At 35.2% G+C, this 21109-nt stretch overlaps 1 protein-coding gene across 1 annotated transcript in view; it reads right to left on the bottom strand.

Moving 5' to 3' along the window:
* Positions 1-21109, bottom strand: part of SMC1B (structural maintenance of chromosomes 1B) — an 86833-nt gene that overhangs the window by 18797 nt on the left and 46927 nt on the right. Inside the window, exons 12-15 of the mRNA XM_007454089.1 lie at positions 16919-17065; positions 6242-6379; positions 5829-5945; positions 4280-4386 (exon numbers count right to left, since the gene is read on the bottom strand). Coding sequence (XP_007454151.1) covers positions 4280-4386; positions 5829-5945; positions 6242-6379; positions 16919-17065 — 509 coding nt within the window. The remainder of the gene's footprint in view (positions 1-4279; positions 4387-5828; positions 5946-6241; positions 6380-16918; positions 17066-21109) is intronic.

Here is a 21109-nt window from a genome sequence, read left to right as displayed (position 1 = left end):
CTACAAATGGAGTATAACCTTTAAAAATTATGAATCACTATATTATATACCTATAACATATAATATTGTACATCAACTATAACTCAATAAAAAAGCCGTATCTCTAAAAAAAGAATCTCAATATCAACTGTAGCTCGTACTTTCTCCACCCACTCTCCCTCACATAGCCTGCTAATAGAATCATTCATTTAAGAAACATTTTAAAGCACTAATTGTATCAGATGCTGTGCTAAATACTAGTGATACAAAGGCAACAACAATAATGATAAAAACAAAGAGTCATATTTAATGAGAGGTTACTATATGCCAGACACTGTTATAAATGCTTTTACATGACTTAACTCACTTAAGTTATATGACTCTCTGAAGTTGGTAATATCACTATCCCTATTTAACAGTTGGGGAGACCAAGGCACAGAGAGTTAAGTATCTTGCCCAAGCCTACCCACTTAGAAAGTGGTGGAGCCAGGCATGACACACTCAGGCAAGGGCCAAAGAATCCCTGCTCTTAATCACTGACCATGCTGCTTGTACGAGTGGTTAAGAACAAACCCTTCAGGGGTTTATTTCTGCTGCAGGAGGCAGACGCACAGGCTGTGGACGAGTGGAACACTTCTTTACTTGGCCCCAGAATATACCACTTTGGCTTTCCTCTCCCCTCACTGGCTGCTCCTTTAATAGTTCCTTCTTAACTCCTCAACTTGCTTACATAGCCTAGGATCTCTTCTCTCTTCTATCTACATTCATTCCCTTGGTGATCTTATCCAGTCACATGACTTTAAGTACCATCTGTGTACTGACAATCCCCAAATTTATATTTCCAGCCTGGACCTCTCCCATGAATTCCTAACTTGTATATTCAACTGTCTACTCTACTACACCTTCAATTGGATGTCACAGGCACCTCAAACTTAATACCTGGGATACATAACAGCTAAGCTACTGTAAGTAATAAGAGGCGTTAGCAAAGTTATCAGATGTTAGATAATTTAAAATTTATACCATTTTTCTAAACCAGTAGAAGGCAACTAGGAAAATATAAAAATAGATACTAGTCATAAGAGGAAAAAAACTATAAAATATCTAGAAATTAAGAACACACAAGATCTTTATGGAAAAAACTTTAAAATTTTAATAAAGGATAGAGACGATTAGAATAAATGAAGAGATATTCTATGTTCTTAGATGAGAGGACTTAATATTTTGGAGATGATCTCCCCAAATAAATCTATAAGTCCAATGCAATCTCAATCAGAGTTCCAGTTGTATTTTTATGATTGATTGGCAGAACTCCTTAACAAGAAACTATATTGAAGTTCAAGCAGACTTCAGAACAAGGAATATGACAGGGATAAAAAGGGGCATTTTATAAAGATAAAGGGATTAATTCAGCAAAAAGACATAATGATCCCAAATATATATGCACCTAATCACAAGGCTTTAAAATACATGAAGTATAAACTGACAGAACTGGAAGAAGAGAATGAGAGATCCAAAAGTACTTGGAAATTTCAACACTCCTCTCTTAGGAAATGCTAGACCAACTAGACAGAGAATCAGTAAGCACAAAGAAGACCTAGCAACACCAATCAACTTGACCTAAGCGCCACTCAGAAAACACTCCACCCAAAAGCACAATGCATATTCATTTCAAGTGTACATGGAACATTTACTAAGATACAATACATGCCATGCTATCAAATAAGTCTCAATCAATTTAAAAGGATTTAAATAATGCAAAATATATTCCTTACCACAATGGAATTATTAAAATAAAAATCAGTACCAGAAACATACCTAAATCCTCCCCCCACCACAACAATTTCTGCTAAATTACATAACACTTCTAAACACCCCATAGGTCACAGAAAGAAATCACAAAGGATATTAGAAAATACCCTGAATGGAATGAAAATGAAATAAAACATACCAGAAGCAGTGGGATGCAGCTTAAGCGGTACTTAGAGGGAAATAAAGAGCTTACATGAAAAGAAGAAAAGTGTAAAATAAATAAAGCAAGCTTCTACCTTAAAATGCAAGAAAAAGAAGAGTAAATTAAACCCAAAATAAGTAGAAGGAAGGAAACAATGTAGTTAAGAACAGAAATCAACAACACAGAAACAGATAAGCCATAGAGAAAACCAATGAAGCCAAGAGCTGGTCTTACAAAGGATCCAAGGATGCAAAGGACCTCTAGCTAGACAACAAGAAGAAAGAAGACAAGACAAACTAGAAGTATCAGGAATGAAAGAAGGCACATCAGTGCAGATCCTACATAAATTGAAAAGAATAAAAAGGAAATATTAATAACTTTGTTAATAAATTTGATAACTCACATGAAATGCACAAATATTCCTTCCAACACACAAACTACCAAAACTCACTCAAGAAAAAAGATATCCTGAATAGCCCTGTATCTAATAAGGAAACTGAATTTGTAATTTAAAAATCTTCCCATAAAGAAAGGTGGGTAGCCCTAGTGGCTTCACTTGAAAAATTTACCAAACTTTTAGGAAAGAAATAATATAAAAACTCTCCATAAGAAAACAGAGGAGACAATAATTCTTGACTCATTTTATGAGTCTGGCATTACCCTGATACAAAAATGTGACAAAGACATCGCAAGAAAAGAAAACTATAGAGCAATACTCTCATGAATATAGATACAAAAATCCTTAACAAAATTTTAGCAAATCAATCCAAAATATTTGAAAAGGATACAGGATGACCCAGTGGGCTTCACCCAAGGTATGCTAAGTTGGTTTAACATTCTAAAATCAATCAATGTAATTCACCATATCAATAAGCTACCCCCCAAAAATAAAACCCAACGATACAATTATCCCAAAAGATAGCAGAAAAAGTATTTGACAAAATTCAACACTCATTCACGATAAAAAATTTCAGTAAACTAGAAACAGAAGGGAACATCCTCAATCTGCTAAAGGGCACCTTACAGTTAACATCATACCTAAACGATAAAGACTTGCTTTGCCCCTAAGACTGGGAATAAGGCAGGATGTCCACTCTCACCACTTTTATTCAGTACTGTACTGGAGGGCCTTGCTAGTGCAATAAGACAAAAAAATAGAAGGCATACTAATTGGAAAGGAACATATAAACATGTATGTGTATGTATATTTTCCCCCTTACTGTCATGTCTTCTCATTTTCTTCAAGATGCTTTTGCCATGCAAAAATTGTTTTTAAATTTCTATACATTTGCAGTTTATCAATCTTTTCTTTTATGGCTTCTGGGGTCTGTCATACTGAAAGATCTTCCCTAATCTGAGAATATTTTTTTAAATTTTCTTATGACTTATTCTAGTAATATTTTTATGCTTTCATTTTATTTACATTAAAATATTTGATTCAGCTGGAATTAAATCTGAGTCTAAGGAATGATGTAGGGATCCAAGTAGGTTTTTTTCCAGGATGCTAACAAATGTATTCCAACTGAGTTACTGAAAAGTATATCTTTTCTCTACTGATGAAACGCACCTTTATTTTAAATCAAATTTCACTTATAGATATGAGTATATTTCTGGACTCTGTTTGTGAGTCAGTACCTCAAGATTTAATTAAGATAGCTTTATACTATGTTTTAAAATCTGGGAGTTCTAGTCCTTTCTCATTACCTTTTTCATATTTTTCTTAACTAGCTCTGAATGTGAACTCTAGAATCACCTTATCCAGTTAAAAAAAATCTTGTCCATACATGTATTGAGATGATATTTAAAGTACACTATAGATTAAATTAGGGAATACCAACTTCTTTACAACATTGAGTCTTCCTATGAAAGAACTAGTTTGCCTTTCCTTTTAATTCACATTTCTGTATATAATTCTCAGTCTTGTTTGAAGGTTTCTTTATATATTGCTTTCACATCTTAGTTTATTTCTAAGTAGTAAGTATTTTACCTTTTTCCTCTCTACTATAATTGGGATATTTTCACCTAATATATTGTCTCCCTGGTAGTTTGTTTATAGAAAGGCTACACAATTTCATCCATATATGGATATTTACAGAATACTAAATAAATTTTAATAACCACTGTGTAATTATTTCCCCATTCTCTTATTTTGTATATTTGTGCTTTCTCTCTTTAAAAAATTGTGGAATAAAATAATTAGATCTCTTTATTAAAATAGGAATGATTACTAGCTATTTCTTGACAAACTGAAATGAAGACTACCTCAGGCAAATTCCTTTAAATTATGTAATAATAGTTACATTTATATATAAGTAACTGCTTACCAACATCTTTTAATAAAAATACCTTTTTTGATCAATTTCTTGTTGCTGTTTAACATGTCTGTTCTCAAATTCACGAATATTTTCTACACCAATTTCTTCACAGAAGTGTTGAAAAATATCATCTTCAACCTTTTAAATTATTTTAAACCAAGTGGTTTAATAATTAATTTTAAGAAAATACATAGACAATGCTTAAATCTACGTTTTTCCCACCAAGATTTTCCTGGATTAGGCCAAAGACTAATCCCAACAAGCATCACTGTACTCTGAAAAGTCAGTGCTTTCTCTTTCTTTAACTCCATAAACTACGCTTACCTATTTTCAAATTTCTTATCCTGAAAACTAAGTAAGAAAGCTCACAGCTGGCCTTTTAAGTGTTCTGCCCCCTATGAAGTGTTTAATACAAAATCGGATGTACCTCATTCACCAAAATATAACATTCTACATAAATACATAAAATAGTCTTTATATTTGAGTAATACTTTATATTTGAGTCATATTCTTTATATTTGAGTATATTTGAGTCTTAAGCAGTGTAAAACCAAGAGGACTGAAGCATAGAATTAAGACTCAAAACACTTGGAAAAACTAGAATGAGCCATATCTAACAAAATAACATTTAACATTAATATTTTTAAAGCCCTGCATTTATGTACTATTATAGGATAAGAGAGACTTGTTTTAACAACAGGACATGTTAAAAAACTTTCAGATTTCAGTTTAATATAAATTAAATATGAAAGTGATATGACTGATACAACAGTAAGCTATAAATTGTATAAGTAGATAATCCAAGCCATGGAAAGTTATAGTTCTATGTGCAGAGTTCCAGGGTACTCTGAACTGGTCAGATAGTATTTTTACATTATTTTTTTTTCTGGGCATTGACAAATAACAGAGTACCCAAAGGCTGGTTACCAGAATTGGTCTTAGAGCCATAGTAAATGTAAATAACTAAGGCATTAGGAGTATTTAACCTGGAAAAGAGATAATTAAGGGGCAACATAAGTGTAGTTTCAAATCATGTGGTAAAAGGCAGAACCAGAGGCAATGGGTGAAAGTTATTGAGTGATGGTGTGACAAACAACTTTTTAAGGATTAGAGATAAGCAACAGCGGAATGAATTAAACCAGAAAGTGTCTGTCACTTTATAAGTAGAGGATAGATGATCATATCTTTGGTGCCCCAGAGCCAAGCAACTGTGCCTGGCATATAATAAATGTTCAAGAAAAAATTACTGAGTGAACACACAACCTTAAAAGATGACACAAATGACAAAGTTCTTTCCTTCTTGGTGTTAAGGGCAGTGAGAGAAAGAAAGTGGCTGCAAATTTTACAATGGACAAGGAGAGGCTGGAGAGCTAAAGAGAATAATCATGTATACTAGTCATTTTCTCTTGAGATTACCAATAGTGGTTCTCAAAAAAACACAAGGAAATTAATTTGGCAAACCAATAGAACTTAGCATTTATCAAACTTTGCTTTAGCACATATTGAAGAAGCCCTAAATTTGGTATCTGGTCTAGAACTATATTCCACATGCCATTTAGTAATAATATATCATTCATAACCTTATGTATCTTTCCTTCAAATTCCTCAATTCTTCGTTGTCGTTCTTTGATTCCTTCACTCAACATAGTACATTGAGACTCAATATTTAGCAGTTCACTTTGTAGCTGAGATTGTTCCTGATTACAAAAGAGAAAAAAATGTCTTTTTAACATGGCCATTTTAGCTTTATATAGTGAAGCCAAAAACATGATAGGTATCTTTCAGAAAAAAAGAGAATCTGTGAGATGAGGTAAATTCAGGTACAACTGGATAACAACATTAACAACCATAAAAATAAAGTAACTTAAAGAACTGTAATACACCTCAATCGTGGGGAAAAGTATAAAAACTACACGGTGCTTTATAAATGTAATTCCTGAAATTCTATGTCCTGGTTCTAATTTCCATCAAATTTTATGTAAGTCTATGTTACCTGGTAAAAAGCAGCAAGGTGCTTCTTTTTAATCATTTCTAGTTCACTTTGCGAATATTTGAGTCGTGTATGAGTTCCTTGTACTAGAGTCTGTACTTGTTTCAAATCTGCTTCCTTGCGAAGTGTCTTCATTAAATCCTAAAAAGGAAGGGAAATATAAAAATATTTTATAACAGACAACACTTTTACTTTTCACAGTGCTTTCATATGTCATAATTCACTGCTTTTTACATATAACTGCATCCACACTCCACCTGCCCTTCTTCTGATACTGGGCAATTAAGTACATAAGTCATCTGGAGTAACCAAGATGCCATACAACATCCTCAAAAACCTAACTATCTTCCTAACAGGAAATGCGCATGAAAATGAGGAATGGGGAGTGCATGTTCCACCCAAGGCACAAAAATGGCATAAATGAGATCATATGATACGTGTTGCCTTGTTTTTAGTGCATCCTTGTCTTGCCTCATCCATTTCCTTCTCCCTTCACCCACCCTATTACTCAACCAAATTAACTCGCTAGTATATGTTCTTCTGTGTTTTTACTCCAAGTCCGTATATGAAAACATGTGTATACATACTCACCTATATATGTTGTTTTTTTCAGTCTTGTTTTACAAATTTGGAATCACATTAAACATGCTTTTCTGCCTCCTGCTTTTCTCATTCAGTTACTCACAAAGGTCAACTAATAAAGCTCTAAATTCAGTCTTTTAATGGCTGTGTATTATTCCACAGTGTGACTGTAACAAAATTATTTAACTCTTCTCGTAATGATGGGCATTCACTTGGTTTCCAGGTTTTGCCAACACAAACAGTGCTGCAATAACATACTTGTATGTATACCCTTAAATATTGGTGTTTTTATTTCCATGCAATAGACTCCCCAGAGTGAGCTTAATGGGTCAAAGGTATTCATGTTTTTATTATACTAGCTGGTACCAACTGCTTTCCCAAAGGCTACAATTCACATTTCTATAAATAACGTTATGAGTATGTGTTTCTTTACAACTCTACCAGCATATACATTTTTCCCAAGTCTTACTGATATGTCTGAAGTAACACTAATTTAATATGTGTTCCCCTGAGTGCTATATTCTATATTGAGCATTTTTTCATGTTTACTAGCCATATGGGTTTCTTCTATGAACTGACTACTCTTATCCTTTGCCCAGATGTTTCTATCATGTCTTTTTCAAGACAATTTATAGAGTTCTTTGATACTACAGAACCTATAGTCTTCATTTTAAACTTAAAAAAAATGTATCCTCATTTAAAATATTTTTTAATTCAAGTTTTCAATCTATCTGGAATTTATTTTTATATGTCATATTATGGGGCACAAAATTACTTTCCCTAGATGTGCCAATACCATTTACTAAATAATCTAACCTTTTCCCACCAAACTAAAACATCATTTTAGTTGTATATTAAATTATCACATATACTGGGCCCTATTTCTGAAGTCCTTATTCTTTTACATTAATCTGCCCATTCCTATGCCAATACTACCTCAGCTTGGTTACAATGGCTTTTCATAGTATTCTGTATGCTGGTAACATACAGAATACTACCACAAGTTCTACCACACTCTCTTTTGTTATACCTATTTTTTGACTAGTCTCAGGAAATTCTTCATTTGTAAGAATTAGAGGATCATTTTATCAAATAAAAAATTCTTGGTTTTATATATATCTTTTATTTTTTTTAACTGCATTTTGTCTTTGGTGCTGCGTGGGCTTTTCTCTAGTTGCGCAGGCTTCTCATTACGGTGGCTTCTCGTGTTGTGGAGCACGGGCTCTAGAGCGCAGGCTCAGTAGTTGTGGCTCGCGGGCTCTAGAGCACAGGCTCAGCAGTTGTGGCACACGGGCTTAGTTGCTCCGTGGCATGTGGATCTTCCTGGACCAAGGATCGAACCCGTGTCCCCTGCATTGGCAGGCCAGGGAAGTCCTCTTGGTAATTTTTTAAAAAAAATTTATTTATTTACTTATTGATTTTTGGCTGCGTTGGGTCTTTGTTGCTATGTCTGGGCTTTCTCTAGTTGTGGCAAGCAGGGGCTACACTTCGTTGCGGTGTGTGGGCTTCTTATTGCTGTGGCTTCTCTTGTTGCAGAGCACAGGCTTTAGGCGCGTGGGCTTCAGTAGTTGCAGCACGTGGGCTCTGTAGTTGTGGCTCACCGGCTTAGTTGCTCTGCAGCCTGTGGGATTTTCCCGGACCAGGGATTGATCCTGTGTCCCCTGCACTGTCAGGTAGATTCTTAACCACTGCATCACCTGGTAAGTCCCCGCTCTTGGTAATATATATATATATATATATATATATATTAAAGGAAACACACTCTCCTTATGACTTTTGAGTATTTTGTTCTCCTTTTTAAAATTAATTAATTAATTTATGGCTGTGTTGGGTCTTCGTTTCTGTGCAAGGGCTTTCTCTAGTTGCGGCAAGCGGGGGCCACTCTTCATTGCAGTGCGCGCCCGGGCCTCTCACTATCGCGGCCTCTCTTGTTGCGGAGCACAGGCTCCAGACGCACAGGCTCAGCAATTGTGACTCATGGGCCTAGCTGCTCCGCGGCATGTGGGATCCTCCCAGACCAGGGCTCGAGCCCGTGTCCCCTGCATTGGCAGGCAGATTCTCAACCACTGCGCCACCAAGGAAGCCCTCTTGGTAATATTTTAATTGAATTTGCATTCAAGTTATATTAATTGGAGGACTTCTAACCCAAGAATATAGTATGTCTTTCCTTTCAGTTGTTTTGTCCTTCAATAAGATTTATTTTTCTAATAGTTACTGTGCCTTTATACTTATATTTATTCCTATTGTGAGCAGAATATTTTTCCCTTTTTAGATGCTTTTTGATAGTATAGAGAAAAACTACACAGTTTTGTTTATTTATATAGCCCTTCGATTATCTTATTAAACCTAGTAGTTTTTAAACTACAGTCTTATTATCAGCAAAAAGTCAATTTTTCTCTTCTTTTCAAAAATTTATACAAATTATTTCATTTTGTGACTAACTATATTTAATATAACTTCCAAGATCATGTTAAATAATAACAGTGATAGCCGATATCTCTACTTCCTGATTTTAACTAAAACAGTTTTTATGTTTTACCATTTAGCAATTATTTCTGTTAGTTTTGGGTAAGAGCTATTTTTTATTTTACTGAAGTGATTTCCACCAATTACTCTTCTACTTAGAACTTTAATTAGGACTAGCTGCTGAACTTTATCAAATGCCTTTTTATGTATGATCATATGATTTTTCTCCTGCCTTTAATTTGTTAATGTAATGGATTATGTTGATCGATCACTTAATACTGAAATACCCATGTATTCTTAGAACAAATTCCATTCAGCGGATGTATTTTTCTTTTACTACATTGCTAAATTCTCTATAGTAATATTTAATTTAGAAATTACATATTTATACTCACAAGGGAAGCCAGTCTTTAGTTTTATTTTTTGTAGTATCTTTATAATATTTGATATTAAAGTTATCCTGGGGCTTCCCTGGTGGCGCAGTGGTTAAGAATCCGCGGGCCAATGCGGGGGACACACGTTCAAGCCCTGGTCCGGGAAGATCCCATATGCTGTGGAGCAACTAAGCCTATGCGCCACAACTACTGAGTGTGCACTCTAGAGCCTGTGAGCCACAACTACTGAGTCCATGCGCCACAGCTACTGAATCCTGCGCACCTAGAGTCCACGTTCCACAACAAGAGAAGCCACTGCAATGAGAAGCCCACACACCGCAACAAAAACGAAGAGTAGCCCCCACTCGCCGCAACTAGAGAAGGCCCACGTGCAGCAATGAAGACCCAACACAGCCAAAAGTAATAAATAAATAATAAATTTGTATTTTAAAAAGTTATACTACTTTTAGTAAATAAACTGAGAAGTTTCCATCTTTTTCTATGATCTAGAATGGCTTATGTAACATTAGAATTATATTAGACAGAACTGAGCTATAAACCCATCTGGTCCCAGTCTTTTTCTTTTTTAATTGTGGCAAAATATACATAAAATTTACCATCTTTATCATTTTAAAGTGTACAGTTCAATAGCGTTTAAGCACATTTGCATTGTTGTGCAACCAATTTCCAGAACTCTTTTCACCTTGCAAAACTGAAAACTAGACCCATGAAACAACTCCCCATTCTAAGCCCCCAGGCCCTGGCAACCATCATTCTACTTTTCTATCTCTATGAATGAGACTACTCTAGGTACCTCATATAAGTAGTAGAATCATACAGTATTTGTCTTTTTGTGACTTGCTTATTTCACATAGCATAACATCTTCAAGAGTCATCCATTTTGTAGCATGTGTTAGAATTTCCTCCCTTTTTAAGGCTGAATAATATTCCATTATATGTATAGACCATATTTTGTTTATCCATTCATCTGCTGATGAACACTTGGGTTGCTTCTACTTTTTGGCTATTGTGAATAATGCTGTTATAAACATGGGTGTACAGGTATTATTCCAGACCCTACTTTCAATTCCTTGGGGTATATACCCAGAAGCAGAATTGCTGGATCATACAATAATTCTTTTTTTTTTGCGGTACACGGGCCTCTCACTGTTGTGGCCTCTCCCGTTGTGGAGCACAGGCTCCGGACGCGCAGGCTCAGCGGCCATGGCTCACGGGCCCAGCCGCTCCACGGCAGGGGGGATCTTCCCGGACCGGGGCACGAACCCGCGTCCCCTGCATCGTCAGGCGGACTCTCAACCACTGCGCCACCAGGGAAGCCCCCAATAATTCTATTTTTAATTTCCTGAGTAGCCACCACACTGTTTTCCATAGCTCCTCCACTATTTTACATTCCTGGCGTCTTTTTTCAATGAGAGATCATTCAACTAACCATGGCTTAAAAAAATGTGTTTTTTCTTTTTTTTTTCTCACACAAAAGCAGTCTACAGTGATGCAGCTCCTCGACAATAGCATCAACTTTCAGCTTCTTAATACAATGGTTTTTATACTCAAGCTTACTATCTCTTGGTGCAAAACTGCTGCTGCATCTCCAAGCCTCTTGAATGCGTTCCAGTCAGGAAGAAGAAAATGCAAAAGATAATACCAACATTCCCATTTATATCTCCAAAACTGTCACAGGGCCACCACTAGCTAAAAGGAAACTTGGGAAATCAAGTTGTTTTAGTTTTTTATGATTCTACAATAGAGGCAAGCATGGAAGGAAAAGGTTGTGGATAGGTACTGGGCCAACCAACTACACCACTGCCTGCCACCGCCGCATTTTTCAAATGTTCCACTTTTTTTCTGGTCGATCTTGGCAATTTATATTTTTCTGAACATCATCCTTACAGATTTTCAATTTTTTTTACTATATAATTATTTGCTTCTAGGATTCTCTTAAAATTATTTTAATTTTCTCATTCCTGATCTGTACATGATTACTTCTAACTTTTCTTCCCTTCATTAGAGTTGCAAAGAGTTTATCTATTTTATTAGTCTTTCAAAAGAACCAGCTTTAGATTCATTTTTCCCTTTTCTATTGGGAGTTTTCTGTTTAGTTAATTGCAGCTTAAAAAATTTCCGTTATTGTTGTTTATTTTGTGGTGGTTCTAATTTCTTAAAGTAATAAATTCCCTTATATTTCATCTTTCTTCTTTAATAATGAAGGTATTTTCCTTTTGATGTAGCTTTACTGTATCTCAAAGATTTTGTATTCACCATTTTCAAGACGTTTTGTAACTTTCTTCTTGATTACTTGTTTGATCCCCAAACTATCTACAAATATGTTTCTGAATTTTTATGTAGACAAAGATTTTTTTGGTCACTATTTCTATTTCATTAAATTATGATCAAGATGACATATAAAAATCTCTACTTTAAAAAAAAACTATTGAAGTTTCCATTGTGGACAAGCATATGATCAGTTTTTAGTGTTTCATAGTTATTTTAAATAATATCTCACATTTATTGAGCACTTACTGTTTTGTAAAGTTTACAGTGACCTACTTAATCCTCTTAACAATGCTATGAAATAGGTACTATTATTATCCCCATTATTATTGATGAGAAAATTAAAGCATAAAAGCATTTAAGTAACTTACTCAGAGTCACACTGCTGATAAGTGTTAGAAATAGAATCTGGATTTAAGCTTACTGATTGTATTACCAATTCCTCTAAGTTACTGTTTTTATCTACTAGGTCTGTCCAGTTTTGAAAGACATATAGTGAAATGTTTCACTATAATTTCATTTCTATTAACTATCCTTGCTTTAAATATTTAGGTACTATGTGCTGCAAAGAGGTTTAAAATGGAAATCTTGTTTTTAAATATATAATGTCCTTCTTTATTCAATTTATTCAATAAATATTTATTGAAAGCTTACTATAGGTGAGGATTTTTAACCTTAAAGTTCACATTGTCTGATATTGTCACTCCTGTTGTTTTTTGTTTGCATTTGCCAGGTGTTCATCCCATAATTTTCAACATTCGATTTCAAGACAATTTCTTACAAATGACATTTAGCTGAGTTTTGCCTTATTTTAAGCTATGATGATCTTGGTCTTTTAATGGGAAACTTAAATCCACTCATGTTTACTGTAATGACTAATAAACAAAAATTTTATTTCCTCCATCTTACTTTTTATCTTTTATTCTTTTCATGCATTATTTTTGTTATTTGTCCCTGTGTTAGTGTACTTTTAAACACTAGTCCCACCAAGATACAATCTTTAGAATATTCTTACTTCTTCATCTCCTCACAGATAAGACCTCTGGAACATATTTACTTCTGTCTCCATCTCTAGTTCCCAGGTTTTGCTGAGTTAGTTTAGCACTATTCATTTATTATAATTAGGTCTGTTCTAATCCATGTGTTGCTTAGAGTACTTTCTCTGGTATTTTTGTCACATGGAGTGTATGCATGACATTATCTCTGAATCTGCTTATCTGCAGATTCCTGAAAGGTAAATGATATCTTGGGATGTAGCCCTTTTCCCTCAGTTGCCTATAGCTGTTATTCCAGTCTCATCTAGTTTTGTAGTCAGATACGAGCTTGATTTAAAAAAAAAAAAATACAAGGAATATTTTTTAAAGTGGGGTGGCGTATTTTCGTATTTTAGCCTTACCTCTAAAACCTAGGACTTCTGTGTTAATGTGTGCCTTTTCTCATTAAACCTACATGGAACTGCGTGTATCCTTTCAATTGGTAAATTAAGGTGGATCCTCAGTTAAGAGACATTTCTTCTTTTTTGTTTAATTATTTCCTCTCCTCTGTGCCCCCCTTCCTCTTTCTGAAACTTTTATTATTCTCACGCCAAGTCTCCTGAGTCTACCTAAGTCTCTATTTTTCTCATGATTTCCTTATCTTTGTAATTTTTCCCCCTCATTGAGATACTGTTCCACTTGGTCTTCCAGGTTATTAATTTGGTTCTCAATAATGGCAATCCCATCCCTCAATCCATCTACAGTATTCTATAGTTTAGAAATACATTTATTAGTGCCAGAAAATCTTTTTTTGTGTGTGGGGACAGAGAGAGGGTTGACACTACATTGCATTTCCTTACTGCTACTTTTTTGTTCAAGTGTTGATGGCTCCTGGAACACCTCAAATGCATTTGTGCATTTCTTTCCCTACTGAGGATCAGGTCTGGGTATTAAGGTATCCTAAATGGCAGCTGCCCCACAAGTAGTCTCTACACCCAAAGGCCAGCAGTTACAACAGAAAACTGTCAGTGTCCCACTCTGAGACGGAGGAAAAGACGTCTCTCTGGTCTCTTTGGCCTCTCCCAAACTCAGGAATAGGGAGGCCACAACCTACTAATATTTAGCTTCATGGGGTTCAAGACTACGCATATTCACATGGGACAAATATTTAACCTCCTCCCCAGGATTCCCCTTTGTCCTGATTCTTCTCCCAGCACTCTTCAAAGATCAACAGAAGCCCTGCATCAGCTTTTCCTGGTGGCCTCCTCCAGAACCCAAGACATCATTTGCACCCAATTCTCCACTAGGTTCAGGTGAGACACACAGGTAAGAGCTTAGTATAAACATGGATAGGAAGCCAGATTCATTTCAAGTTGCCACCTTCCTAGAACTTTCTCTGTGCCTAGGCCTAAATTTGTAAAATCTTTAGAAGCTGAATATATTTATTTATATACCTTACTTAGATCAAAACATAATTTGCGGTCTTATACTTACAGAAAAAGATTAAAATTAGCGGAGTAACCTTGCCAGAATATCTCCTTGAATCAAAAACTGGTCATTTGTATACACAAGAGAAGAAAGCTAAATAGGAAAAATAAATAATCTAAAAGCATTCTACTGACTTAGTATCTGTTAAAGTTGACATTTCAAGTAAGTGTGTGTGTGGGATTACAATATTCAACAAATGATACTTTGGAAGGAAGCATTATTGAATTTCTTTTGTCATTTTCAGAAAGAATAAGGTCTTTCTGAGCATGACACTGAAATCTGGAAATTATAAAAGATTAATAAATTTGGCTACATAAAGATTAAAAATACATGTATGTAAAACAAGGTCAAATGTCAAACAGATACTGAATGGTAAAAAGGAATAAACTTTTGATACACACAATATGAATTTCAAAAGCACTAAGTTAAATGAAGAAAGCATAACACAAAAGACTACTTACTGTATGATTCCATTTATATGAAATTCTAAGTCACAAAAAGCTACAATGATAGAAAGTAGATTGAGTTGCCCAGGTCCAGAGGGTCCAGGGGAGGGTACTGACTACAAAGGAGCCCAAAGGAATTTTGGAGGGTTATGGAAATATTCTATATCATGATTTTGGTGGTGGTTACACGACTACATACATTTGTCAAAACTTATTGAATCATACACTTAAAATTGGTGACCATTATTGTATATAAATTACATTTCAATATAGCCGACAAAAAAAGTTGAATAGAGAATATATTTACGGGGCTTCCCTGGTGGCGCAGTGGTTGAGAGTCCGCCTGCCAATGCAGGGGACACGGGTTTGTGCCCTGGTCCAGGAGGATCCCACATGCCGCAGAGCGGTTGGGCCCGTGAGCCATGGCCGCTAGGCCTGCGCGTCCGGAGCCTGTGCTCCGCAACGGGAGAGGCCACGACAGTGAGAGGCACGCGTACCACAAGAAAAGAAAAATGGGGAGAATATATTTACAACATGAAATATTGAAACATGAACATGAATATATTTACAACATACATGACTAAAGGGTAATTTATTTATAATACAAATAATTCTTAAAGTAGGTAATAAAATAACAAATACTTAATAGAAAAACATGCACAGGAAATAAATAAGAAGTTCACAGAAGAGGACTTCCCTAGTGGCGCAGTGGTTAAGAATCCACCTGCCAATGCCTGGGACATGGGCTCCAGCCCTGGTCTGGGAAGATGCCACATGCCATGGAGCAACTAAGCCCAGGCGCCACAACTACTGAGCCTGCACTCTAGAGCCCGCAAGCCACAACTACTGATCCCGTGTGCCACAACTACTGAAGCCCACGTGCCTAGAGCCCGCGCTCTGGAACAAGAGAAGCCACTGCAGTGAGAAGCCTGCGCACTGCAATGAAGAGTAGCCCCCGCTCGCTGAGAAAGCCCGCATGCAGCAACGAAGACCCAACGTAGCCAAAAATAAATAAATAAACAAATAAATTTATTTTAAAAAAAAGTTCACAGAAGAAAAAAATTACAAAGAACCAATAAATACATGAGTCAATGCTCAACCTCAGTTATAAGAATTGCATATTCAAACAATTAGATTACACTTTTTTCTTTACCAGATTGGCAAAGATTAAAATATTTGTTAGTATCTAGTGTTGCAATCTAGGAACATACACACTCTACTACAGGTTTCTTTTGCTGGGAACTTAGCTGTATCTATCAACATTTTAAATACACACATCCTTAGACCCACATGTAGGAAATCATCTTAGAGGTACAAGATATAACAACAAACATTTATATAATGCTTAGATTTTTGCCAGGCATTGTTTTAAGTATTTTACCTGCAATATCTGATTTAATCTTTAAAATAACTCTAAAAGGAAGGTCCTTTTATCATCCCCATTTTACAGATGGGAAATTAAGGTACAAAGGGGTAAGGTAAGTTGCCTAAGGTCATACTGCTGCTGGTAAGTGGCAGAGTCAGGATTCAAACTCAGGCAGTGTGGCTATAGGATTTATACTCTTAGGCACTGTGTTATTTTCCCTCTCTAAAGAAAGTTTAATGCTGCATCATTTGTAATAGCAAAAACCAAATGTCCATTTTTAGACGCTGGTTAAATAAGCAAAATCTATATAATGAAACGCCAGGCAGGATTCATTAAAAATAAAGTGGTTCTCTATATGCTAAAATGAAAACATGTCCACATTATGGTATTAAGTGAAAAAGCTTGTTGCAAACACTATCAATAGCAAAAGTCTATTATAAAACAAATCAGAAAAATAACACATATGCTTGCATACACAGAGTACATTTCTGGAGGCTATGCATCAAACTATGTTTAACAAATACCACTGAGATGTAAGGATGGGTAAGGGAAAGATTTTTATTTTTTACTTTATTCCATTCTGCATAATTTGAATCTTTTAAACTACAGGCATGGCACTTTTATTACCCAAGAAATTAGCTTAAAAACACAATTACTCTACTTGGTATTCTACAATTTTTACAATATGGATTTACCTTTAATTCTTGGATTAGTTGAGTTCTCCTGTCTCTTAAATTCTTTAATTCTTTCTCATCCCAGCATCTAGCCTTGTATTTTAAGTCACTTGACCCTCCAGAGATGACTCCAGATTTTAAAAATAACGTTCCATCAAGAGCTACTGTCTGTAAAATTAAAAATATTTTACCTTGGAGAAATGTACATAAAGATAAAAACAGAACGTAACATGACAACTTTCACAGCTGAGACTTTGTAGATGAGAAAAACTACTTACTGAACTCCACTAATAAGAGTTCAGTAGCTTATGAGGGACACCAGCCAACAAACTCAAATACAAAACTCTGTTTTGCTAAGGCCCAAACAATTCTAGGCAACAGATTAGCAGCAATTTAAAAAGTTCAAAATAAAATTATATATTAGTTCTAAACATATTCAATATTGAGAAGAAAAAACCAAGAGTATTTGTATTTAATATCTCATAGTTTGTATTATATAATACTGTATTTTAAAGAATCTGACATCACATGTCAAAGACATACTATGATAACAGCCTTAGTTACTTTAGGATATCAAAAATATCACGTTCTCTAAAATGAATATGAAACTGGGACCAAGAAAAAAACTTTAATGGAATCAAAGGTATAAAATAGCTTAAAGTTTATAGTCCTATGAGTAACCATATGCTTTATAGAATAAATGAAAGCAATTCTCAGTGTTCTGCAAATGTTTCTAATTAGTCAAAGCAGAGGAGGCAGCTTGTGGAGGACTAAAACCACATAATGTGAACTAATTAAAAAAAAAAGCTGACAGGAATCTCATTCATTCCTGTATTCAGTCAAACATTCTCTTTGTGGCTGCTGTGTTTGAAACATTCTATACTGGGGACTGGAGTGACCAAAAGGGAGTGAAATATGGTACTGACCCTTAGGGAGTCATGCTGGTAGGAAAAAGAAACATATAAACATATCAGTACAATGTAAAGTATGAGACAATAGAAACAGAGAGTAATCTGGAAGCTTAAAACTTGGGTGCTCCAACCTAGCCTGGAAGGTTCACAGAAGGCTTCCAGTGGAGTTGAAGGCTTTCACTGTATCTTATCAGAGGTACTAGTTAGAAGTAGATTAATTATATTTAACAGAAAACTTAGTTTATTTCTCTTTTGCAATTACAGAGGTAAACATTCCAGCGTATGTATGGTGGTTGCATAGTTAACAAAAAAAGACTCCTTCTATAATATTGCTCTACCATCCTCAGTACTTGGATTACTCCTCAAGGGAGACAGGCTTCTTATTTTCTGGAAGGCCCTGGGGACTCCATTCCCTCCCAACGGTTAGCTTGGCAATGAGTTTTCTCATCAGGTCTGAACTTTGGAAGGACACTAGATCTCTACTGGATACCAACAGCCATGGCATGGAAACTGAACTCCTGTAGATAAGCTCTGGTTGGTCTGGAAAGCAGCTTCCCTGATCAGGAAGCCCACTGTTACGTGATCAGCTTACTCCTCCGACCTCCCCATAAAAATATAAAGTGGTATGGAGGCAGCTTCCCCCTCCTGGAACACTTTTAGCTCACGCTGTTTCTGCCTGGTCAAAGCCCACCTCTATGGAATGAAAGCTGAGGAAATTCACAGGCTCCACTGCTTCTAAGTTGTTCTAAATAAAGCTTACTTTACATCTACAGTGTGTCACTAGTGATGTGTGTGTCAGTGTTTCTTTTATGACAATCTTCAAAGTCATTTTGTAGTCCAAGATGACTCCTAGAGCTCTAGCTATGTGTCTGCATTTCAAGAAAGAAGGGAAAGAATGAGGCTGGTAGACAGGGCAGATCACAGAGTTCTTAGTATGTCATCACAGGAAGAATGTGGATCAAATACAAATGAGGACTGATGGGGCTTGTGGAGGGGGCTGGGGGATTAGCACTGAACAGTCTAACAGCAAACAGGAGAGTGAAATGGTCAGATATGAACTTTAAGTACACCAATCTGGCAAGTATCTAGAAAATGGGGTGGTCCAAGTGAAGCCAGAGGTGATGGTATGAAATCAGCCAATACCTACAGTGAAGAAAAGGAAAAAAATTTGAGAAATATTTAGGTGATATAATCAGAAAACCTTGGGAATTGTAGAGGTTACAAGGAAATCCATGAAGAGAAAACAGAATTTCATTGGTTAGAATAGTGGTACTAAGAATTGAAGAATACAGGAGAGGGATAAAGATCCAGAAAGAAGAACCTGAGTGTAGTTTTATACATGATGATTTTACAGTGCTTGTGGGCTAATAGTTTACTTATTTATAATGTATATCTTGACTATTTCCTAAAAGAAATTATTCTTTTATAGATTACAATAAAGATTATTATAATAAATATAAATATACAATAAGATAGCTACAAATAATAATTAGAGATAACACATTAAACTAGGTGAAAAAAGAACAAAGTATAAATAATTTAGACTCTGATGAGAAATCAGTAAATTCAATCAAATAAGTAGGAAGAAGAAAAATTATTCAATATATGATGTTGGGACCGGTAATTAACCATTTAGGGGGAAAAAGCTAATACCTACATCTAATAATACATATTAAAATGAATTCTAGATTAAATTAAAATATAAAAGTGACACCATTAAAAAAAAGTGAAGTAAATATATTTTGATCTCATAGTAAAGACTCAATTATACATACACCAATACCTATAAAGGTTAAGAGTAATATAGTTGATTATCAAATATACGGCATATATACCACAATACTCACTAGATCTTTCTAGGGTATGGTTGCCAGACTTAGCAAATAGGAATACAGGATGTCCAGGTAAATTTGAATTTCAGATAAACAACAAATAACTTTTAAATGTATGCCCAAACATTTTATCTGGCAACTCTATTCTAGAGGACATGTTAGGGATGGTTATTTTCCTTTTTGAGCTCTTTTTCCCAAAATGAACATCTATTAACTTGTGTTTCTGATATGTAAAAGCCAAATGTAACACAAAGGAAAAAAATCCATGGGCTGGCTTGGAGAGAAGAGAGAGAAGTGTATTGAGAACTTTGAGTTAAGAATCTGTCATAATACACATGGTGTTCTAATGCCAGCTCTCTCTTCCCAGCCATACGTGGGCAAGTCAACTTCCCCGCTCAGAGCAGAGGGACAAACGGTTTTCTGAGGTTCATTTTACTTTCACTGCTTGGTTGGCTGCTGCTGTTGTCATTGCAACCATTTACCATACTGTGCTTGACAGAGTGCATTTATGCTATTCGATTCTATGTTTCAACCTCGTGAGGTAAATATGATTTCCATTTTATAGATTGGGGCTTAAAGATATTAAGAAACTTGCCTAAGTCATATACAGGGACTAAAATTCCTAAACCAAAAGTTGGTCAAACATCTATGTCCATGTTCTTTTTATTTTAATGTCCATATTCTCAATAACCACCATGTTATAGACCTTCAATTCTAAAAATGCAATGGGCAACAATTCATAGAATTATAGGGGTTTTTTTCTGATAGTTTCTAGGTTTATTAAAATAATTTACTTCTTCTAAAAGTAAATTTAGTATCAAATAACCTATTTACATTTGATTTACAATCAAATTCCTATTCTGGAAGGACTATAATTTCTATTTCCAGCCTGCAAATTCCTTAACTTATAGCTTACAATGGTTGCTCAGTGCAGTAATCCAATGCCTACTTTGGAGGTTGCATTCCTGATAAAATACCATGGCTGGCACAACTGGGATCTTATATAAAATAAGGAGTTAGAGGAATTTTTAAGTAGTATTAAATAAAAGTTCCAGAGAACATGACTTAGGAAAAGGAGAAATTTTTTGGCATTAAAAATTTGCCCTGAGGGCTAACCAATCATTCCACTGAGCCAACTTCAACTGTTTCAAGAAATACTGTTTCAGCCTTACAAGTAGATCCTCTATAATTTTTGTGTTATGCAGATTATACACAGTTTTTAAGTTGCCTTTCACTGATATGGAAAATAATATACTTTAACTTTTGCTTTTATTTCTGAATGGGTAAAATATTCATGTAGTTCAAAATCCAAAAGATACAAGAGTAAAGAGTAAGAAATCTCCCTGGCATTGCTAGACCCCACCACCCAGTTATCCTCACCGGAGGTAATCGATGCTGTCAATTTCTTATGTATTCTCCCAGAAATATTTTTGCATAAACAAACACACACATATATTTCTTCTTTCCCT

The sequence above is a fragment of the Lipotes vexillifer genome, unplaced genomic scaffold (genome assembly GCF_000442215.2).
Source record: "Lipotes vexillifer unplaced genomic scaffold, Lipotes_vexillifer_v1.1 scaffold382, whole genome shotgun sequence".
NCBI classification, from domain to species: domain Eukaryota; kingdom Metazoa; phylum Chordata; class Mammalia; order Artiodactyla; family Lipotidae; genus Lipotes; species Lipotes vexillifer.
Note: the sequence above shows the minus strand (reverse complement) of the source record. Positions and strands in the feature narration are given on the sequence as shown.